The sequence below is a fragment of the Acipenser ruthenus genome, chromosome 25 (assembly GCF_902713425.1).
Source record: "Acipenser ruthenus chromosome 25, fAciRut3.2 maternal haplotype, whole genome shotgun sequence".
In the NCBI taxonomy this organism is placed as follows: domain Eukaryota; kingdom Metazoa; phylum Chordata; class Actinopteri; order Acipenseriformes; family Acipenseridae; genus Acipenser; species Acipenser ruthenus.
The window spans coordinates 25205178-25227906 of record NC_081213.1 but is presented as its reverse complement, the minus strand read 5'-3'; the positions used below and the strand labels follow the sequence as shown (position 1 = coordinate 25227906).

Here is a 22729-nt window from a genome sequence, read left to right as displayed (position 1 = left end):
GAGCTAGTCCAAGAATCTGTTTGATATGCAAGCACATTTACATGTTGGCTACATTCTGTTCCAGAGGCAACGAGGTGAGAGAGATTCCAGTTACTACTGGGAAATTGAAGCTAATGAGGTCATGCTGCTGTCCAGGATAGGGTCTGGCTCGTTTGGGACCGTGTACAAAGGGAAATGGCACGGTAAGTACATCATTCCAACGTCCAACGCATTCGATTCAAGGTGGAACAGCGTGTGCCAGGCTAGAATCAACCAAGCACAATCAATTCAAAACTCTTTTCCACAGGAGATGTAGCTGTGAAGATTCTAAAGGTGACCGATCCCACGCCAGAACAGTTCCAGGCCTTCCGAAATGAAGTTGCAGTTCTAAGGTCAGTGGAATGAAGTTTGTAACACAAATCAGTAGTGAGGGAGGGTGTTGTGAAAATAAGTTAAGTGACCTTAACTTGGCCTTCAGTGGACAGGAACTTGTTGTCTGTTCCATATTTAGAGCAGATCTGCCTTTGTCCTATTTGGAATGCCCAGTAAACTGATCCATAGATCTCGAGCGTGTCTGAATAACTCCTCTTTTTATTTGTGTTACAGGAAAACAAGACATGTCAACATCTTACTGTTCATGGGTTACATGACAAAGGGAAACTTGGCCATAGTGACTCAGTGGTGTGACGGCAGCAGTCTTTACAAACACATGCATGTTCAGGAGACAAAACTCCAGATCTTCCAGCTGATAGACATCGCCAGGCAGACTGCGCAAGGCATGGAGTAAGTGGTGCATGTCCGATACGTGTGTGATGTTCAGAACCTGTTTGCAAAGTCAGTGTTAGTCTGGTTCTGTTAGCCCTGCTTTTTATAGCATATATTTTTCGCAAGTGAGTTCATTAAGGCTATTGATCTGTCTCACACATACTGTATCAGAACCATCAATTGCACTTTTTTGGAAATCAAGGCTTGGGTAGACTCACCAGTGTTGTGTTGTTTTTTTTAACTTGGTGAAGTTCTCCTTCATACACAACAATATCGAGCTGCATTTTTGAGTGGAGTTCTCTTTCCTAAACCTGTGTACAGAGTTATTGGTTTTGATAATTTATCCAGTATCCAACTTTGCTTGTGGTACTGCTGGATTATAGGTCTTTTATTTTACCCAAGATATACAATTAATAAAATAACAGTATTCCAGGCGCTAAAGATTTATGGCAAACTTGAAGAAGAACTTCACAGAGTTCATTTTAGGACACATCTCCATGCAAGTGCTGAAATGGCCAAAAAATATATGTGGAACAATTAGGAATGTTCAGTGATGGTTTTATGCCAGCTTGGATGCCAAGACATTCCAAATTATAAAATACCATATCCACGAATAATAATTTTACAGTACTTTTACAAACCAAAATGTTTATACTTCCGTCTTATTTAACTTTTTCTCCGAAACGTACACTACACAAAACTACAAAATGTAATGCCTGTGAAACGCCTGGGCTTCAGAGCGCTTGTCAAACACAATATTCCTCGCAGGTTACAAAGTGTGTTTCAGGTGGACATTTCTGGCTTAATTGTTAAGGATCATTGTAAACCTGATCAAGACGTTTAATCTGCTTCCAAAGTACCAGCCACTAATGTTTCACCTTTTGATAACTGACACAAAAAGCGCTGTTTGGTAATTTTTGGTACATTTGTTTTTGCTTCACTCTCTAAGCCTCCCCTTGCGTTCTGTGTCATGCATAGTTTATAGCTGAGTCACATCCTATTGTAAGACTCCCTGCCATTCAGTATGGAAAGCCAAAGTCACTAAGCAGCACATTCACTGTACAGGAACTGCAGTCCCTCCCCTTCCGCCACACAGCAGACCTATAGACTACAACTGCTGCTGTTTCCTGGGTATTCTTTGTTTGAAAGGCTCAGCATTGCAGTGGACTGGCATACAGTACCTGTTTTGTTTTGCACAACCTTTATTCTGTCTCTTCTATTCATCCAGCTATCAATTATTATCAGAATGAGAAAATCTGATATTTTAGGTTTGTTAGGGTCCCCGGTTTCATTAGTAAAAATGCTTTCAAAATCTTGTCCAATGTAAGACTCTAAATATATGTTTTAATAAATTAAACAAGCAACAAACGTGCTGTGAACAGTGCTTTAAATGATTTAGCGCTTTGTGAATGCAAAATAGACCTCGTAGTCATCTTTTGTTTTACTTCTGTATTTTGTTTTTAGAATTACATTTGTTTTCAAAAAATAATTTCACTGCTTTACAATGTATTAAGATGCAGTACTATAAATAGTGAAATTAACATTCGTAAAAGTCTATGCTGTTAAGGTTGTTGTTATTTTACCATTCTGTGTGTAATAAAGGCTGAATCCATTTTTTATTACCACCAGTCCTTATTCTGCATTTATGCACATACAGCACCATGCTGATGTCAATCTATTCTGTGCAAATGAAGTGTTGATAGGATTTGTTTTCTAACATTTGGAGTTGATTTTGGAAATGCTGGTGTGTTTTATAAGTGCGGTTTTTCTAATACTTCTTAAAGAGGAGGAAGCTTGCCTGCCTATCTTCTCATTACTCTGTTTTTTTGTGTATTTAAGAAGCTTGTGGTGTCATGTAACTGTCAATGTTTTTTTTTTCTGTCTCTACAGCTATTTACATGCAAAGAATATTATCCACCGGGACATGAAATCAAACAGTATCCTTTTTAACACAAATGCTACCATGAGTCGACCCAGAAAGATAACTTGATCGTGGCAGCCAATTGGCTGTTGTGTAAATCCAGGAAGTGGAAAAGTGAAGGGCTGACTGTGTAGGAGACTGGAGCACACTAGAAACTGCAGAAAATCTATGATAGTAACTTTACAAAGACCAAAAAAACTCCCAGTAGAGGCTTATTACCCATATACTTTGGGCATTAAAAATCACATGGCACAATTTCCAAGAAGTTCTCCTATAATGACACAAAAGACATACCATGATGGTATAAAACCAAAAATATATTCTGTATATTCCACATCACCTAAGCCATTTTTATAGTTGATTGGACTAATGCAGCTGCTTCTTATTCCTAGCCTAGTCTTTTATTTAATGCTGTGGCTGTTGCACATGTATTTGTTTGTATATATTCTGATCACAGTGTCTTCTGTATAACTTGACTCATGTTCTGGTTTTCTGTAATGTTTCCCTTAACTCATATGTAGATATATTCCTACATGAAGGCTTGACAGTGAAGATAGGAGATTTTGGCCTGGCCACTGTGAAAGCGAGGTGGAGTGGCTCCCATCAAGTAGAGCAGCCGTCAGGATCGATCCTCTGGATGGTATGTGTAAAAGGAGCCTGCTTCAGCCTTGTCTGTCAGAGACACGGTTTGACCAGCAGTGGAGCTTTAAATAGGGTTTTATTTTAGGTTATTTATTTATTTTGAGCAGCTGTTCTCCATATAGGCTGAACCAGAACCAAGGAATACAAAATCCGGATGTGCGTACCTGCTGCCTCTCTCACACCCTCCTGAATGTCGTTCCTGCTTCAAAATAAGCATGTGTACGACCCTGGAGATGGGCCTGGCTAACTTTCATTGGGGGCTCAAAGAGAGCAGCTTTGAGTACGCATCTGAGCTTCATATGAAAGAAACCTCTGCTTTTCTGCATTGTGGGTGAAGTCCTGGAAACAGTCCAGAGCTGCTCCTTTAGCCTGGATTCTAAATTCAGTACAAGGCCAGCTACGTTTGATCCAAATGAAATAATTTTGTTTCAGTAAAGATTTGTTTTGTTTGATTTTTTTACATTCTGTAGATTTAGGGTAGCATGTCCACCACCTTGTTTTTCGCTGTCATTCTGTGTGTGTGTGTGTGAGTGTGAGAGTGAGAGTGATGTGTATAGCACAGATCAAATCTGGCCAGGGCTTGGAGTCCTGCCATTGCCATGGTGCAGTCATAAGAACACATGCTCATTGTTTTGGTTTTTAACTTGGACAACATTTATCAGAGCGCCAAGAAAGTCTCCATTGTCTGTTTTGCTGGCAGTTTGGTGCATCGTCCAAACTTTTTCTTCAGAAACTGTGGGTATTTATTTTCAGTTCAGAGTGCATCTTATTAAAATATTTGCAGAAATGTACAAGGTGATTTTAACCCTTTACCCTTTTCATAGCTACTGCTACTGCTAGGCGATGCATTTCAACACAATAAATCTCTACATGTGGGTTGGGCAATCTCCTCACGCTTGCATTTGTTAACCAAGTTCAGTTTTTAACAAGAGTAACAACTTATTTAACCAAGGTTTCTAAACTATCCCAATGCCTGTTGGATACTTTATTTATGGCTGTTTTCCACACCATGGGCATACTCATCCATCTTTGTGGTTTCGGAGTCTTCGGACACAGTGAGGCACTCGAGAGTGTCTGGTTCTATAGACAAGTGAACTAACTGGGAATATGGGTTCTATAGATAAGTGAACTAACTGGGATTATGGGTTCTATAGATAAGTGAACTAACTGGGAATATGGGTTCTATAGACAAGATAACTAACTGGGAATGTGGGAGTTGGAGGATCAGAGGCAAAAGAAGCACCAACAGGTTATTGCTGTTTGAGCTCATAAGCAGTTTAATGTAGGCTGAATGAATAGCATCCATTCCTGGTTTTACTACTACTGGAGTGGGTGAAACTGCTATGCAATAAGAGTCTTATTTCCATCCCTGCTGTGTGTGTTTGAAGATGTAAACCAGGTTATGGAAGGAGGGAAGGACAGCTGTCGGATAAGCAGGCTCTGTAAAATAGTTTCTTGATGGCAATTTCTTCCCTTCCTCAATATAGCTAGTCTGCAGGTAACCTTAGATTTTAAACTCATTTTAACAAGCTAACATAATGACCCTTTTTCACAGTGCAGAAGAAATCTGCCTGCATAGATAATGTTGTAAAAGTGTGTGTTTTGTCTTTCATAGGCTCCTGAAGTCATTCGGATGCAGGATAACAACCCATACAGTTTCCAGTCGGATGTCTACTCCTATGGGATTGTGTTGTACGAGTTAATGACCGGAGAATTGCCGTACTCACAAATAGCCAACAGAGACCAGGTAACGACATTTACTGTAAGCCCTATTATATTTTTCCTAACATATCAAGTTTAAGTAATTTTAAGGTATACATCATTTAATAAAGGTGCTGAAGTGTTGGGTATTGTGGGGTAGTAAAAAGAATAAAAATATATTCGAGTTACGGATAATAATAAAAACGTCCTGTCGTTACTGTATGACTAAATAATACTGATCTGGTCAAATGGTTTCACTGACTTCAGCTGACTTGGCTCTTTCCAAACTGTTTCCCCATTATAAAAGCACCACTATGCTTTTTGATGTAATCATTATCAGAGTTACACTTTGTTAAAAATCTCCCACAAGTTCCTATCATAACTTTGTTTGGTTTGCTGTGGCTTTTGACAGAGATGGAAATGGAAATAGAGATGGACTCCTACTGCATAGCACTTTCACCCATTTCAGGTTTTACTACAAGCTTGATGAGCCAGTGTGTATAGCAAGGGTAGCCAACGTTGGCCCTTCCACTCCTGGTCTTTGTTCCAGCCCTGTTCTTAATTGAACCAATTAAACCTCGATCCAGACACTGATGTAGTTATTTAAATCATTTTACCTGTTAAACCTGGAGTGGAATGGCATTCCAAGACCGTGATTGGACGCCGCTGGTTTATAGGTAACAAGCTCAGGTATGCGTTATTAAACCCATACTAAAACCAGTAATGGATTAACACGCTATGCAATGGGAGTCTTATTACCTTGCCTGAGGATTGGAGTTTGGATTCCGATCTGTAAAATATTGATCTGTTCAATGGAATGCTCAATTCTTAAGGGTCTTATAGACAATGACTCCTGTCTTATCAAGCAGGAGTAGTGAAACAGACTGGGGGCCTTCTGGACCTCCTCCAGGTCTCGTGAGTAGAAGTGTTACATGTGCCGAGGCAGTGCAGAATGTGTCACCCTTGTGTCCCTTTTCTCGCATTTCACTCTAGCGTCTCCTCATATGATAAATGCAGAGGTCACATTTTGTTTTTGCAGGTGTATGGGATCGTTCTCGTGAATACCCAGTAAAAACTGACAAGCATCGTACAGTAATTGCACCAAAAACCAATGACTGACCGACATGCAGAGAAAATAGATATCTTGAAATTGTTTAAACTGCTCCAGTAACTGCTGTCTGTGTTTAATCATCAAAATCAAGTTTTGTTTGAAGATTCTATCTGGAATTTCCCTTGTAGAGCCACTGTGTACCACATACTATATACGCAGTTAAAGGCGCAAGATGTTTTTCGCATTATTACTGGATAAGCATGTTTAGCCCAGTGGGGGTGGATGGCAATTTATTATCTTCATGCTCATAAAATGGTAAGCAATCGTTTGGCTTAAGTGTCTGAGTTTGAGGTAAATTTTGTTTTTAAAATTAAAAATAATTTGAATTGTATTTCTGAGGGCAGAACACCATTATTTTACAATATCAGAGAATCTCTTGACTTGCTTAAATTCAAACAATCAGACATTGTTTGCAGAGACTGATCCCTGTCCAATGAGAAAATAACTTGCTGTCCGTCAGCCCATGATATGGCTAAAAACTAAATTTAGTTTAATGAGGTAAAAATGCTGTGGCTGTGTGAGATTCACAAGCACAGTGTAATGACCCCAGATTGCTGCCTGTTGGTTGTATCGCTATTCCCACAGAACCTTCACAAGATCTTTTTTAACTCTTGGCTCAAAACCTACATGTTGTTGTTGTTGTTGTTGTTAGTAGTAGTGTTGATGGAAGCATGCATTCCAAAGCCTTTATTTACTTGCCCCACTCACTCGGTCCCCCATTGCCATGGTTAAACTACTGACTTTACTCCTTGCAGTGAGAACATATAAATCAATGATATGCCCCATTTCTGTTTCCGTCCAGATCATTTTCATGGTTGGTCGAGGGTATTTATCACCAGACCTCAGCAAACTATATAAGAGCTGTCCAAAAGCCATGAAGAGGCTTGTTGCAGACTGCATCAAACAGAAAAAGGACGACAGGCCTCTCTTCCCTCAGGTAAGGAAGAACAAAAATAAATCCTTCTGACAAAAAATAATCTAATGTTCTTCTGTCGGAAACCCTGACGACATTGGAGTCAAGTTAGCAGATTTATTTTCTTCCTACTTGTTTTAACCTTGTGTTGGTATGCAGTTATGCTTTCTATTGTTCTATTATTTGTGATTGTTGGACCGGGCCATGATTTGTTGGCTGGTTTTGTGGGTAGGCCTAGTGTGCATTTTTAGAATAATTCAAAGCAAATCCTGTTCGCTGGTGTTTTTTTCCATTCACCCTTGTCAGTATGATTGTTGAAAGAATGTTTAGAATAGTGTTTGAATCATTTTTTTTTTTTACCGCAGATTTTGTCATCTATAGAACTGCTGCAGCACTCTCTTCCCAAAATCAACCGCAGTACCTCGGAGCCGTCGCTGCATCGAGCCACCCACACAGAGGACATTAACTCATGCACTTTGACCTCGATGAAGCTGCCAGTTTTCTAGGACACAATCACCCCACCCCCAGCCAAAAAATAAAATAAAAAAACTGCAAGTCTGCTTTATATATTTTTAAATTACTGCACCCAAGGACAGCAACGCAGCACCAGCTTATATATACAAACCCTAAAGAAAAAAAAGCTGCTATCAAGATCAGTAAAGGAAACCTATGTTTTTGTTCCTTCAGTCTTCATTTTCATTTTGAAGTGTGTCCCCTTTCATAGAGTCATGCAAGCAACTGATGCAACACAGATGGATTTGCATGGATATTTTTGATTGATATTCTGAATTGACAGAGGAACAACTGCACGTTTTTTTCTGTTGGGAGATGAGAAAAATGGTTGAACGCTGCAATATTCTATTTGTTGTACTCAAGAACCAGGGAACTATAGAGGAGAAGCATACATTTTGTTTTATACATTTTTTTTAAACAGATGTGTACTTAACAGAAAACGTTCCTCGTCTCATACTCTGGATTCTTACCTTTTGAAAAATGAAGCAAATTTGGATTTAGGCAGAAATCAGCATCTCCTGGAGCTGATTTTAAATAGAAGGGACATGTTTTTTTTAGTGTAGTTTAACAGTATTGCATCTGCTGTCATTCATCAAACTGTTCTAGAACTAAGATTCTTGCTTAACAGTAACATTCTGTGATTCACCAATACGTGTTTATGAAGGGGGCAACAAAACTGTTTTGAGGAGCACTCTGCTTATTCAATGTTCTCTAGCTAATTTTCTCCCAGATGCATTTACAAGTGTACCAGTTTTTCCATACACAATATCTTAAAACATATTGATGAGATAACTACAGGCAGATGCAATTACTGTAGCAATCTCTCTTAAAACTTGAAAAGGTTTTCTCATTATTCTCTTCTGTGTCTACCACATGGAAACAAAAAGCTGGCATTTAGTTTTGGAATTCAACTATTTCTTTTATTTTTAAATTGTACTGCTTCTAGGGCTGTCTTAAGTAATAATCAGTGCAGTCTGTTAGAGGTGCACTGTATTGGGAAAATGTAAGAGTATATGATATGGTTTTCTTTAGTGACTATAAATGATTTGGCTTTTTTTTTTGGTCTTTTGTTGCTCTTGACAGAGGATACACATTTTATTGTAAACCTGAAGATTGTTTATCCTACTTATTTTAATAAAACTAAATTAAATTTGCAACTGTGTACTGTGTGTATCAAGTGGAATGGCTGGAACACTTGAGCAGATGAAGTGCAATAATTTGGTTTATTTGGATAATGGAGCTGAGGTTTCACAACCGCAGGGTGGATGTGATGCCCGTTTTTAATGCTTTGTTTTTGTCAAGTCCGTGGGATCAAGCTGAAATGGTTTTGAAATCAGTTCTGTTCATTTCAATAAGTTTGTGTCAATCTGCTGTCACTACTGTTACATCAACGACATGCTGTGACAGAGTATAAAGCAGTCTACCAAATGTAAAGACAACAATATTCTCTCTTAAGTTCCATTACAGTCTGTGTTTAGTAAACATCAGCCATTTCACTGCCACATTTCTGCATCTCTAAATTTCAATGATCCAGATCTTTACCACAGATCCATTTGACTTCATGTTTACAAACCATTTGATCTTCTGTGCCATTCCCCTCACACTGTGCCACCAGGGATTATACATTTTTGTTCACAAAATCTCCCATTTCTAGTTTTTGTGAGAGGTACTGTGAGCATAGGTGAACATTAACGATTAACAACACAGCACGCATTCCCTTATGACTTGTAAATGTGCTTTCAGTGCTGCTGGATAAAGACATTCCACCTCCCTTGACTTTAATGAACAGCCAAGCCGGTTTCCCAGGGGACAAGAAAATCAGTTTCATAGGATTAGTAAACACAAAGATGGCCCACATTGCATCTCAGTTCTAAAATATATTTACACCCTGGGAAGGGGAGGGGAGGTTAAACAAAAACACTGCTACTGCCACAGTAACACATTTATTCACTTCTTCTAGTGATCAAAAACCAAACCGCGGAGATGGATTTCAGCAGTTGCCAGGTTCAGGGTTCTGCTGAATATGGGAAGTGAAAATTTAAAAAAAAAAGCTGTGATACAAATACAGAAAAGGGCTTAGACCATCCTGTAGGAAAATGTAATACTATTAAATCCCCCTACTCATGCATTTTTTGGACACGTTTTCTGCATCCAGTAAGTATACACTACTACACCACGTACATATTAGAAACTCATTTTAGTGTGATTCTTTAAACAGTCTGTCTTCATCACACAACACAGAACATTTTGTTTTCCCTACAGTACAATGCAGTTTTTATTTTTATTTTAACCCTACAATTAGACACTGATGCTGTAAAGGCTTGCCATTATCACACAACAGTTAAGATTTTAATTACAAAGGTCAACACTGCAGAACAAAATCTAAAATGTTGCACTTCAGAATTTATTGACAAGGAATCTTTGTCCACGCTCAGTGAACGTTATAGTAACACACTTGGAAAGCATTCTCTCCTCAATGCTTAATTAGTCATACACAGGGCTGTCTACAAAGGAAAGAAGTTCTAGGAATTTATGTAAATTTTACTTAGAAATTCATTGCTAAAGGAAGTTTATTAAACACTATTGCAGAATTGGTGTCACCCTAAGAAGTTACCAGATTTGTAGTATATAAAGCCAGTTATTTAACATTTAAATAATGGGTGCATTAACAAACAAAATCAATTTTAGGAAGTTTTCCCAGGATTTGTATATGCGTCTAGCAAAATATTCTAGAAAAAAAGGCTCCAAAACCAACATTTGGGTCGCAGGAGCTTTTTTCAATTGTTGTTGTTATTATTATTACCCCACTATATGAGGCTGCTCTTCTGAATCTTAACATTGCCCAAATATCTAGGTAATACACGTGTGTATTAATGAACAGGTCTGACATTTGGTAATGAAGATTTGCTGGAGGTAGCAGGAACATTTTCATCCAGCTGGCAGTGGTCACTGTGTGGAGGTAACGCTTGCTTCCTGGTCGGCCCCCGAGAGCTGCATGAAGAGCTCCCCCAGCTCTGAGACCTCATCTTCATGCTGCCGCTCGCCCCTGTGCTCCCTCTCCTGGATGAAATCCCACAGCCGCACCGAGTTCAGGAACTGCAGGGGGAAAGGAAGGGCTTGCAAACTGCATTTCATCTACATAAATCATTTCAGCATGGATTTCAGGAACCTGTGGCCAGTAAGGTAATTTTGCATTTTGAGTCACCTATTTACAAAAAGCTGTCATGTAATGGCAGTAACCAGAATTACCCATGTCAGTAAAATTGCAAAAGGTTATGCTTGGATCAAGCAAGGGTCACAGAAAGGAATCTGCAATACTGACTTGCTCGGTAGAGTATATTGTATTAACTCATTTTTCAATTTAAAATACAAATCAACTGTCACAGTACTCTTTAAATCCATACATACAAATTGATTTTACCCCAGCGCAAGCAAGGAAGGCCACATAAAAGGTCACATTTCCTGAAGATTCAAAATCAGTAAGAAAACAAAAAGAAGTGCTTCATTTGATCAGATAAAATGTGATGGGTTTGCTGACAACATTGAAACTGCTCAACTGGTTTGTGGTTTGAGCATTTTTTTCTGCAGATAAATTCTAATTTCTAAACTAAAGAATAATAATAATAATTTTAAAAAATGCCTGTTTGACTTACCCATACTGTACAATTGACACTTCTAAAACACAACTTAATTATTTTGGTGAATCGGTCAATCGACATTTTAATCGTTAGCAGCTCAAAAGATCAAAATGTTGTTTAGCGAGGGCTCAGAGACTGAGATATGGTAAAGGCAGCAATTAAGCCTGCTCTGTGGTTGCCTATACTGTTGGCAACCTGTGAATCACTCTTGTAATGGAGTGTTTTTTTTCTGTGAACAATGAAAATGGAATTTTAATGGAGCATATAAACAGCATTGCGCTAGGTCAACTGTGTGTGCCATGTTAGCCAAGAAAACATCAGTAATAGCACTTCTGAAATATGTGTTTTGCTCTTTTCTTGTTAATGCACAAGGGAAGTGGGTGGTCCACAAACTGACTTGTCAAAATGTAGCGGCAGACCACCCAGCATGATGGAGTCATCACATTCACACTGAATCTAAATATTACATGCAAAACCCCCAAAGACCTAAGACCGATTCAATGTCCTTGAAATGCTCTGTTTTAACTACAGTTAAAAATGAGGGTTTCAGCAGCCAGGTAACAATGCACAATACAACACAGCCAAGTGGATCACAGTGTGTATCTAGAAGTGTCTGTGGTTAGGATTGCTGGATCCTGCACCACACATACAAGAAGATCTTACCCGAACGCTCCCCTCTGAACTCATCTGCTTGCGAGGCTTCTCAGGCTCAGCTCTCGTCCCATCCGGATAAGCATGCATGTAAAAGCACTTTCCACCAAACGGGCACGTCCCTCTTCCCTGGTCAAAGTACTTGCAGGCCTTTTTGCTGGGAAAGAAGATGGAGTCGCATGATAAAACGTTTATCCATTTTTTGACACTTCAACCAATATACCGGTGTTTAAAAAAAAAAAAAAAAACACTCTTCTTACAGCCCGAGTCACCTTTAATACTTCTCTTCGAGAGCATATGCACTTGGTTTTTTGTCTTCCTAATGCTTCTTTATTCCTCATGTTCACTGTACTTCCAATGGTTGCTCACCACGGGATGGTTTATAATGACTTGCACCTTCAATATATTTTAACAATGCAATATATGAATGTATTTATTACCATGAGTAATTTGTATTAAGTACCTTTATGCTGTCATCTCCCCCCCCCCCCCCAACGCTTTTACTAACCTGGCTAACAAAGCCAAATCATTCAAAAGTTGTTTTTTTGGCCCAGCTCCTAACAGACTTGATCCCACTATGAAACTGGAAAGACTTATTAAGTAAGCGATTATCCTGCTAACCGTTCAATTCCATCAGTGAGTGTGCTGGTCAATAATGCTGGATGCCAGAAGAATAATGTAAATACAAAATCTTGAAGAGTAAAATACCCCACCCCTCTCTACTGAAACAAAACACATACATATATGATTGTTGCAAAGAAGAAAAAAAAGATCCACTGTGGAATAAAATGTAAACAAGAGAAAATGGGCTCTGCAGCAGTAAAACTGAAATGGTACTTATTCAACACAGCGGCTGAGGACACATCGGTACAAAGTTTAGTGTGCACTGAACATGAAAGAACTGTTTGTTATAGAACCATCACTCTGAACTCTCTAACACCACTTGCATATTCAATCTATAAAACACATGTTCAGGGTATTTTGGTTTTGAAAACAAGGTATTCTTTCATAAAAAAGAAATACCAGTGTACATCAATTTAAATTAAAGTGATTAAAAAATGAAATCACAAATAATGTAACCAGATATACATAAATGTGTCACATAAAAAATAAAAATTAATCTTCCAAGCCATAAAAGACCAATGCAAGACACTTAAATACTAGTGAAGTCCTGCCAATAGCTTTGCAGTGACCTTTGTGGTTCTATTTTTGTTAAGGGTTGTTAAAAGGCACAGTTAACCTTGAACACACCTCAGTAAACTCTATGCATGTTTAAACTCTGGCAATGTTAACCATAATCTCACATGACATGGCTTAAATGTTGTCTACAATGATGGAAGAGCCTTCAGCCAGAATGTGGAACTCAGTAAGAGGCATCTGTGACAATGCCTCGTATTACAAACTTAAATCTGAACTTCTGTTGGCAAGGGATTAACAATGAAGTGTTATGGAACATCCCATGACTTTTAGAACATTATCCAGAGAAGGTTGCTGCCTCCCTTCTGTGATGTACTGATCAATGCAAATTTCTTTTGATAACAAAATTGTGTTTAAGAATGCACCTAAAAGAAGGGTTTATGATGAAGGCCACTATAGACCCCACAGGCTAGGAGTCTAGTGGCCACATTCGTGATTCGTGAATTTCAAGCAATGATCTGTTCTAAGATGGGTCACCCCACAACTCTGTGAACACATGAGATTAACATTAACAAGGAAGAACAGCTAAATTATTCACTGTAAAAAGCTACAGCTCGTTCTAGATTAATATTTCTATCCTGTTTATCAATTTAGTATCTGTGACCTTCTCAGCCACAAACTACGTGTGTTACTGACGGATCACTGCTGCAGTTACCTGGCACATGGCAGTGTGTATTTTATTGCTTGGATTGTTTTTCATGACATGCTTGTTGTATTTGCATAAATTGTTGACTCTCTTGCAGTGATTTTTGTCTATGTATGACCGATTTTGATTACATGCCGTTTCTGATTTCTTGTCCAGGTCACAATATATGAGGACTTGTTCTCTATTGGTTCTTACTTGGTTATTTAAAGCTACAGATTGATTCATGGTATCTAATTTAGGTCCTACAAAAAGGACAAATTAACTGAACCAAAGGCTCATAAGTGATCAGAACATTACAATTACGAATGTGCTTTCTTGTGAATGCATAATAGCCAATTTAGCTTCTGTATGTTTTTCAGCACAAAAAAAATTAATCCAGATATATTTACTTTGGGTATATGATTCAGTACTTTCTAAACAGGATACAGTGAATCCTCTTACCTCACTCCTGTTTTGAATTCTTCAATAAGTCTGTTCTTCTCTTCTTGGTCCTCTACCCAGTAGACGCTGGGGATAACAAACTCCGATACCACACGGCACTCAGGACACGATCTACCAAAAACACAGCAATACAAAAATAAGAAGTCAGCATTAGTCAATAAAAGCATGCCAAAATCCCGATCTGTCGTGACAAGCCTTTATTCCATGCAAGTTCTGTTTACAACCTTTCAGTTTCACTGGTCTCAAAGCATTTCCTGACTCCACTATATACCATTTCCCTTCGCACTGGTTATGAATGTGTTATTTAGACCTGTCACACCGGACAAAAAAAGAAACAACATGAAAGACAATGACAAAGACTTCTTATCAAAATGTTTGTCTAATTTTGGAATCAAGTTTCTTTTTAGAACTGGAGAAGGGGAAAAAAGAACAGGACATGTCACTAATTTTAGATGAGGGTGGTAACACCCCATATCATAAATTTGACGTGGTGATCGGCCATTTCTTGCAAGCTAACTCTAAGGCGCGCAACCACAATTTAGCAATCTTGTAAAACAAAGCCAACACCAACTTAAAGCGACGCTCCATTGCATTGACTTATGTTTTGAATTGTGTTGTATGCACAGCACTCACTTGATGATCTTGTTCTCAAACTGCTTGGCGCACCGCCATTGCCTGATGCAGGGCAGACAGTAGGTGTGATTGCAGTTCGAAAGGATTCCGAAGCGTCTCTCTGAGGGCGATGCTTTCTCATACACCACCTCCATGCAGATGGTGCACACCTTGTTCTGGCTGAACTGCACGGCAAACGCCTTCTCCATATCCAGCTCAAATGCCACCATACACATCTAGGGTTTTTTGCATCAAAAAGGTTATATAAAATAAAAAAAATAAAATAAATGGGGAAAGGGGGTATGTAACTTTTCCAACCTAAATACACAAAACAAAATGCCAGTATCTATCCATTTCTGATATGTGGACATTACTTTTACAAACATCAAGGTGTTACGGGTCTAGGCCATCTATCTCTACGTCAAAAAAGTAATCCATCAATTTTAAAATATTCCAAGGTAAATTCCACATCAAATATCAATTTGGGGGAAAAGTTAACTTGGAGTAGTGAAAACCTGTGTTTAAAAACAAATATTTGCCTCAAAAACAGTTAACTAAAAACATCAGTCACTGTCTATTAAAGTGCAAAACATATTTTCTTTGGCACGGGAACTGAAACTTTTAGCATTTACAGATTTGGTTTGTTTTCTACTTCTGACCATAACAGTTTCTAAGCGTCTGTATTTTATCTACATCAGATTGGTGCTATGGAGACACAGGATTCCGTTTTGCAAGAGCAGCAGACAGAAGAAACACATTTCAAATAAGATAGCATCACATTTCTTTGCAAGATAAGTATGTTTTCTTTTAGACATGGTTAGCAGCCTCCTCCAATACACTTAATCTTTTCTGAGAAACTGCAAACTAGAAAAGATTCAGTTGCACACAAGGTTTTACTTAATAGTAGGTGTCCTCTGGACAATCCCACCAATATGAAACTATAAGCAGATTTTAATTATTTTTTTTTTTTTTGGAAGTAGCTCTTTGCTGCGAGTTACAGAGTACGATTAACAATCTTAACAATGAAACTTGTTCTTGCTGCCACAATAAATAAAAGCCGAACAAGGTTTTGATTAAAAAACATTTACAGGTCTAACATGCCAAAACATCAGTTGGTAGACTGAAAAACATTGCCCAATTACAGGACAAAACTAGGACAGAATGTTCAAACAACACGACTGGCATTCTGGACTGGACATTCAGTCTTTGCTAATCAACGAACTACAATGTGTGGCCAACAGCGGAGCTCAATTGCAAACATGTTCTGTAATAATAAAAAAAATATATTATATGGGGCACTGTTCCTGTAGTGGCAATTGTATTTGCTTGACACTTTAAAGCTGAAGGTTTCAGGCGGCAAATGAGATCCAGAATCAGCAGAAGCTATAAATATCTATCACTCCCTCGTGTAGCCTGAAGCTCACGGCATGGGTCTCCTCACCTTCTCGTGGGCTTTCCTCTGCTCTAGGTCAAAGGGGTGGAGCACCTGCAGCGTGCAGATCTCGCACACCTCTCCATGCAGATAAGCACAGCTGCTTCCAAAGTGGCACTGGCCGGCAGCTGCATAGGGACACAGCTGCTGGGGGTCTGCAAAAGAGCTGCCTGCAGCTGAATCCTCCAGCCCGCTTCGAATGGCTTCCAGATAAGAATGGGGTTTGATGTTCAAAGCCTCATCCTGGTAACCCCAGCATCCAGACTCGGGCGTCTTATAGTTGTCTGCTCTGTACTGTGGTGTCCTTTCATCTGAAGTGCACAGTGCTAAAGAAAAGTTCAAAGAAAAAGCAGCATTTTTTTTTTTAAATTAAATCTTAAACAATTAGAGCGCTGCTTCATCTCCATGTGACAGGGATGGGATTTAACCTGTTCTGGACCAAGCTCGTTTGGCTTGTCATCACAATTTTACCTTTAAAAACAAAAGTAAAAAAAAAAGTGTGTGAAAATAGTAACTTAATGCCATCTAGTGTCAGTTTAATAGATTTGTAATTGGTTGAAATAAACTTAAATATAATGGTTAAAGAAATTACACAAATGTAGCTTAAGTTCGCAGCCACAGATGTTTGGGATTTTCCAGCAGCCAGTGGGAAATGTCTGAAGCAGTTCAATATAAAATGCTCGCCTCTTACAGCATTATGTATTAGTGCGTTTTAAGTATGTTGATTTCTGTCTCTTCTCATAGTAGATTTTTGAAAGATTATATGCAACAGCACTGTTCGTATTTACACTTGGCAAGGGTAATACAAAAGGGTATTGGGTTTTACAATGTTTATTTTTAGAATTAAACCCGATCAAACTCAAACGCAAGACATTGCTCAAAAAATGTGAAGAAAAATACCTTAAAGCCATTTGCTACCATAAAATTCCTGCATTTATTATCCGAGTCCTTATAATTGTATTCCTTCCATACCGACAGAACATTCTTCCCAAGTGTATTCTCTCTCATATATACACAGACACACACGCTTTTATATTTAATTGCTGGGAAACACACATACAGAGACCGCCTTGAATCTGACGACTGTATCTTCGGTTCAGTGCTTGACTGTCGGTTTGTTTCACTGGGAGGTTATTCCTCAGGTTCTCTGTCAGTGACCTCTGGGGTGCCCCAGGGTTCTGGGCTGGCTCCACTTCTTTTCAGTATTTACACACACTCCCTCTTGGGCAGGTAATCCGGAAACATAACATGGGCTTTCATTTCTATACTGATGACACTTCTGATAAACATGCTTCTTCTGCTCTTTCCCTTTGTCTCAGTGATATTAAGTCCTGGATGAGTAACAACTTTCTCCAGCTTAACTGAGGTAAAACTGAAGTCTACCATATCACGACTTCAGCTACTACAAATCTCTGCTGCGTGCCTCCTAACTTGTACCAAATGAAGACAGCGCATTAGCCCTGTCTTGGCTGCCTGTAAAGCAGATAATTGATTTTAATGTCCTAATCCTGACACATAAGGCTTGTAGCGTCCAGATTACATTCGTGAGCTGGTGACACGGTACACTCCGGGTCGCTCCCTGCGTTCCTCCAACTCAGCTCTGCTCTCTGTTTCTTCCTTCCACCTCGTCTCTACAGGTAGAAGAACTTTTTTCTAATTATGCGACCAGACTCTGGAACTCACTCCCTGAGAATATCCACCAGGCTGACTCGCTTCTGATTTAAAAGTAGGATAAAAACGTTCCTTTTTGATATGGCTTATTCTTGATTGTACAGCGCTTTGTTGTGAAAGGCGCTATATAAAAACCAGTTGCATCGCACTGTATTGTAGCAGTGGGAAGAAGAACCTTAAGCAGCGAAACTCACCTCTGTCCCTCAGCACCAGTGGTTTCTTTCCATGTTGCCCAGTTTCTACTGGGTTGCTGCCAATGATTGGGGCTGAAATGTGGCTTCCTCCTAGGATAGGGATGCCTATGCTGTTTCCTCCGATGACTGGGATGGCAAAGTTGCTTCCACCAATGCCGGTGGCTGCAATGTGGCTTCCTCCAATGATGGGTGGTGCAATGCTGCAGCTTTGTGGGATAACTGGTGGAAGGGGTCGATTACTGTATTCTCCCTGTGCCCCAAGGACACCTATGCCCCTTCCAGCAGAGGGTTTAATATGATCATACCTACAAGGCAAATTCAAATCAAGATGCTATATTAAACAGGTAGATTCTACACTGCAGATTCCAGCTCTTAAATGACTGTACCTTGACCCCGGTGTGCTGTTCGAACTCCAATTCTGGCTTGATCAATAATGATCACATTTCTTATATGAGACTAGGGCCAATGTAAACTTCAATGATGGGGGTCTTCTGTACAACAGAGATGACAGGAGGCCATAATCAGAACTCCTTACCTGCAACGGTCTCCATAGGCACACTGTCCTTTCTGGTAGAATTTGCAGATGGTGGATGGCTTGCTTGTAGTTAAATCATGAGAAAATAAACATCTGCTCCCCTCACGACATACACCATGCAAAAAATACCTTAAAAAAAATGTTGACAGCTATTATCTAAAGTAAGACACCCGACACTATGACAGGAATTTTTTAAAAAAGCAACACAAAGCTTGCACTGAAAGTTAACTGCTATAACAATGTTAATGAATTGAAGCCAAATCAATAGGGTTGCCACCCATTCTGGTTTTGCCTGGATTGTTCTCTTTTTGAGGCAACTGTCATCAAAGTATATGATTTTATTTTTTTATTTTTTGTACGAAATGACTCTGGTGTCCCGGTTTTTTGTAAATCAGAGGTGGGAACCCTACAAATCAAGCATCTCTCAAAAAGAACTATATTCAGTTCACGTTATACCATCACAATGTGTGTGTGTGTATATATATATATATAATTATATATCATCACATTTAACAAAACGTCAGAAATTCTAAAATTAAAATGACGTATAAATACTTCAGAATTAAACATACACAGTACTACACATCAGCAATTAAAGCTCACACATTACGTAAATAGAAACTAAATAAACAGACGTGTACTGGGAGAAACAAATTAACTTGTGGGTCTTTTTCAGTAACGTACATGAAACAAGGGCATGGTATTCCATTTGACAGAACGCACATCGTAAAAAAGGTGTCAACTGGAAAAAGTACGTTTTTAGAAATAAGATATTCACTAACTACGAGTATATGTTTTTTACAGTAAGTATTTGGTAAATAAAAAGCAGGGATAGAAACATGTTTTAGTTGAAATAACGGCTGTTACCGGCAGGTGACTTGCTTTGTGTTCATGTTGCGTCTTCCATACGTGCATCAATGTTTTAGCTCCTCCAGTTACTTTTGGTGCAACCTTCAACCACCCCCTCCAAATCACGGACGCAATAAAAAAAAAGGTTCTGCTTATGACAACCGACAGTGGAGCGAATGCGTTTCCTGAGCTATTAAATTAATGTACAGATGACTGTAATTGACTTAAACGATATATTTAAAGGATCGATTTAAAGTTTTTTGAAGAAAAAAAAAATATGTGCATCATACATGGTTTTGGTATTTCGGTCAATTAACTGATGCTGATAATTTTGTCAAACAAAACTAAAAATAATGAATGATTTCAGCCCGCTATGCTGGAGACGGCATATCATATTTAATCCCGGGCTGTGTGTGTGGTTGATTCTATGTCCTCCTGAATGACGTCACTAAGGATACATTACTTTCTCGGAGCCACAACAAGCCACTTGTTACGTTACGTTTGTATCGCCAGTTCCAGTAAAGCGCCCAGGAGCCCAAATGGACATGGACAAAGCCGGCGTGATCAAATTCCGTCATTGTGGAAAGGACATTTACTGTTTTTTTGTCCCAGAATATTGTCCTGTTTGTCGGGAGAGTTTAAGCTCCAGGACTCGGAGGCTAGAAGAAGCACCTGTCAGCATTCCTAATCCTTTTATCAACGGACACAAGGTAACAAGTTCATTTCTGGTAAAGCCTACCAAAGGAACATTTCTCAGGTAGGTTTTTATTTAAAATTATTATTATTATTATTATTATTATTATTATTATTATTTGCTAAACCCTGACTTTGCAGCAGCCAGCCTTTCTTCCGACTCTTTAGACTTTGTTACAGTTTGAACACAGGCTGTTTTTACTTTGAACTTCACAAACATTAAATCTAGGCGTGTCTTCGTCCGAGAAGTTTACAACAGCGCCACATGTGATACGATATATCTCTCAGGAATGAAACATTATTCATTCATTTAACTATGGTATGTTTTTCATAATAGCTAGCAACAATACATCTGTGTAGATAAAAAATATCTATTCTGTTTGTGTTGTGCTGACAAGATACGTTTTTTATATAATAATAATAATAATAATAATAATAATAATAATAATAATAATAATAATAATAATATATTTTTTCAAAGAGAGTATGATGGAAGTTCAGATCTTCATGTGGGAATCACATGTACTAAAGGTAAATGCATTTTATTCTTAAATTCTATTAAACAGGAGACAGATGAAATTAGTATAATTATTGACATCTGGTTTAATAAAAAAAGTTTAACCCATTAAGCGCCACTGTCCTCTACCTGTTATTTAAATGTTCTCTTAGTAAATATATTGTTATGGTAGCCCCACATTTATTAACCGCAGAAGTTAGGTATAAATGTAATGTATCTATGGAATTGCATAAATACAGATTGTATTCAGATTTTTTAAAGACAAATGGATTTGGTACCTAACTGGTTAATACAAAAATAATAATATGAATAATTTGCTAATGCATAGTTGTGCCACAAATTCCTTTTTTTTTTATCCAAGCACAGCTGTTTCTTATACGTTTTACCCTATAGTCTCTACATGGACTACATTCATCAACTTTTACATCAGTCTTGTTAAATATCAAGTAATATTTTTTGTCTAGCAAATGAAATAACACTGTCTGCACTGGCTTGAAATATACATTCCTTCACTGTACCACTGTGTGTGTGGGGGTTTCTTCCAGGTGTGGTGTATAATTATAATGAGGCTGGAGTCTGCAGAGATGAGCATGGCTGGGAGCAGTCTGTCAGCATCCCCCTGGTACAGCCTGATATGTACAGTCTGATAAACCAGTGGGATTGCTACCTGGAGCAGTTCTCATCGACTGACATGTGGGATCCTCAAAGGTTAGAAAGACCAGAGCACATTTTCAAGTCCACGATCCCTTTTCGCTTTTTATTTTATACTAAAATATCCTTGTTGGCGTTTGTTTATTATATTCAATTTCAAGTTTAGCCTTTTCATGCAATCATTTTCATCAGCAGTATACATCTGTCATCTACAATCTCCTGGATAACTTTGCAAGCCAAATAAAAAAAGCAATTGGTGGTGCTGTCTTTGGTAACAGTAGAAGGATTGCAACCGATCTATCCACATTTTGAAACACTTCATACAACACTGACTCATTAGTAACTAAAGTCCATTATACTGTATGTTTTGTGTTTTACAGATATGAAGAACACGAACACAACTGCTACACCTACGCCCTGACATTTATAAACTGTTTGCTCGCCACGCAGGGAAAGCGGCAGCTAACGAAAAGTGACTTCACAGAGAAGTTTGTTCTTCCGCGAACGAGGAGGGCTTCCAGATACATCACACTCTATCAGGAGATTTCCCACAAGTCTTTCTATATTGTGGACAGCTCCCAGCGAGAAGAAGACAGCTATGTTTGAATTGCAGGTCGATCTAAACAGCGGATATTCCCCTGGGTAGGAATGCATTGAAATCACTGCTGGTCAGTCACAAGAAGCTGAAAACTGAAAGCATGTGTATAATGCGTTGTTCTGGTGTAACTGTGCAATGTTTGCTGAGACCACAGTGCGTGTCAGCTGGGCACATTAATGTACAGTACTGTATATTAGTGTATTGTATGATTTTATGTTAGAGTTAATCTAAAAGCAGCAGTTACAAAAAATATTTCTTGCTGTTAACATTTATTGTAATATTCTCTGAACTATTATAACAGTGGACCTAGGCTAGGTGACATTGTACTAGTTATATCAAAAGTGTTTATGTACATGTAGGTCTTGTGTTTAAATGAAACTACAAATTAACCAGGTTTACCTGACCTGCTTGTGACTGCTGCACTGTGTTCAGAACCTTCTTGTGATTGCATAAACGATGTAATGCTTTTGAAAGAATTGAATGATGTTGTATTTATCTAAGGAGAGCTGAATGAGCATGGAGTCTCACAGAGTCAACTTGAATTAGGGTTTTGAATCTGATCTGGGGTTTCAAGAGATGGTACAATTGATTTCATTAGGGGATGTGCTTAGTTTTAACAATGTGGTGTGACAATTCAGTGTATGGGCGGTGGTGAGTAAGAGATCTCTATGTATGAGAGGTATGGGATTATGCCCTGTATCCTAGTTCATTACGGCTAATTGATTGATTAAGATTGACAGGTCCATTGTCCCATCTCTAAAACCACACACATCTTCACATACAGTCAACACTGGGCTGCTGTAACCAGACCTGATATCCATTATCAGTAATACGTTTGTCACAATAAGAGTGAATTGCT

General features: G+C 38.6%; 3 protein-coding genes across 9 annotated transcripts in view; 2 read left to right on the top strand and 1 right to left on the bottom strand.

Moving 5' to 3' along the window:
• LOC117414023 (RAF proto-oncogene serine/threonine-protein kinase-like) overlaps window positions 1–8702 on the top strand; it is a 28080-nt gene extending 19378 nt beyond the window's left edge. For 5 of the 7 annotated variants that reach the window (XM_058999820.1, XM_058999819.1, XM_058999824.1 and 2 more), the window contains 8 exons: window positions 65–182; window positions 287–371; window positions 586–762; window positions 2635–2681; window positions 3187–3305; window positions 4923–5069; window positions 6922–7056; window positions 7398–8702. In XM_058999820.1, the coding sequence (XP_058855803.1) occupies window positions 65–182; window positions 287–371; window positions 586–762; window positions 2635–2681; window positions 3187–3305; window positions 4923–5069; window positions 6922–7056; window positions 7398–7538 (969 nt within the window). In that variant the 3' untranslated portion in view covers window positions 7539–8702. The remainder of the gene's footprint in view (window positions 1–64; window positions 183–286; window positions 372–585; window positions 763–2634; window positions 2682–3186; window positions 3306–4922; window positions 5070–6921; window positions 7057–7397) is intronic. The other 2 variants (XM_058999823.1, XM_058999825.1) reach the window with 1 other exon arrangement.
• Window positions 8703–9729: 1027 nt separating this feature from the next.
• Window positions 9730–19549, bottom strand: LOC117414169 (E3 ubiquitin-protein ligase makorin-2-like). The gene is made up of 8 exons (XM_034023947.3): window positions 19430–19549; window positions 18563–18691; window positions 18028–18332; window positions 16172–16488; window positions 14752–14966; window positions 14119–14229; window positions 11847–11991; window positions 9730–10641 (listed from the first exon to the last, which is right to left on the bottom strand). The coding sequence occupies exons 1-8, from the start codon at window positions 19453–19455 to the stop codon at window positions 10492–10494; spliced, it is 1398 nt and encodes a 465-aa protein (XP_033879838.2). The 5' UTR covers window positions 19456–19549; the 3' UTR covers window positions 9730–10491.
• Window positions 19550–19830: 281 nt separating this feature from the next.
• On the top strand, window positions 19831–22346 carry LOC117971372 (MKRN2 opposite strand protein-like). Its single transcript, XM_034919608.2, has 4 exons — window positions 19831–20168; window positions 20586–20635; window positions 21167–21329; window positions 21653–22346. Exons 1-4 carry the CDS (start codon window positions 19951–19953, stop codon window positions 21876–21878), a joined length of 657 nt encoding a protein of 218 aa, XP_034775499.2. The 5' UTR covers window positions 19831–19950; the 3' UTR covers window positions 21879–22346.
• Window positions 22347–22729: the final 383 nt, after the last annotated feature.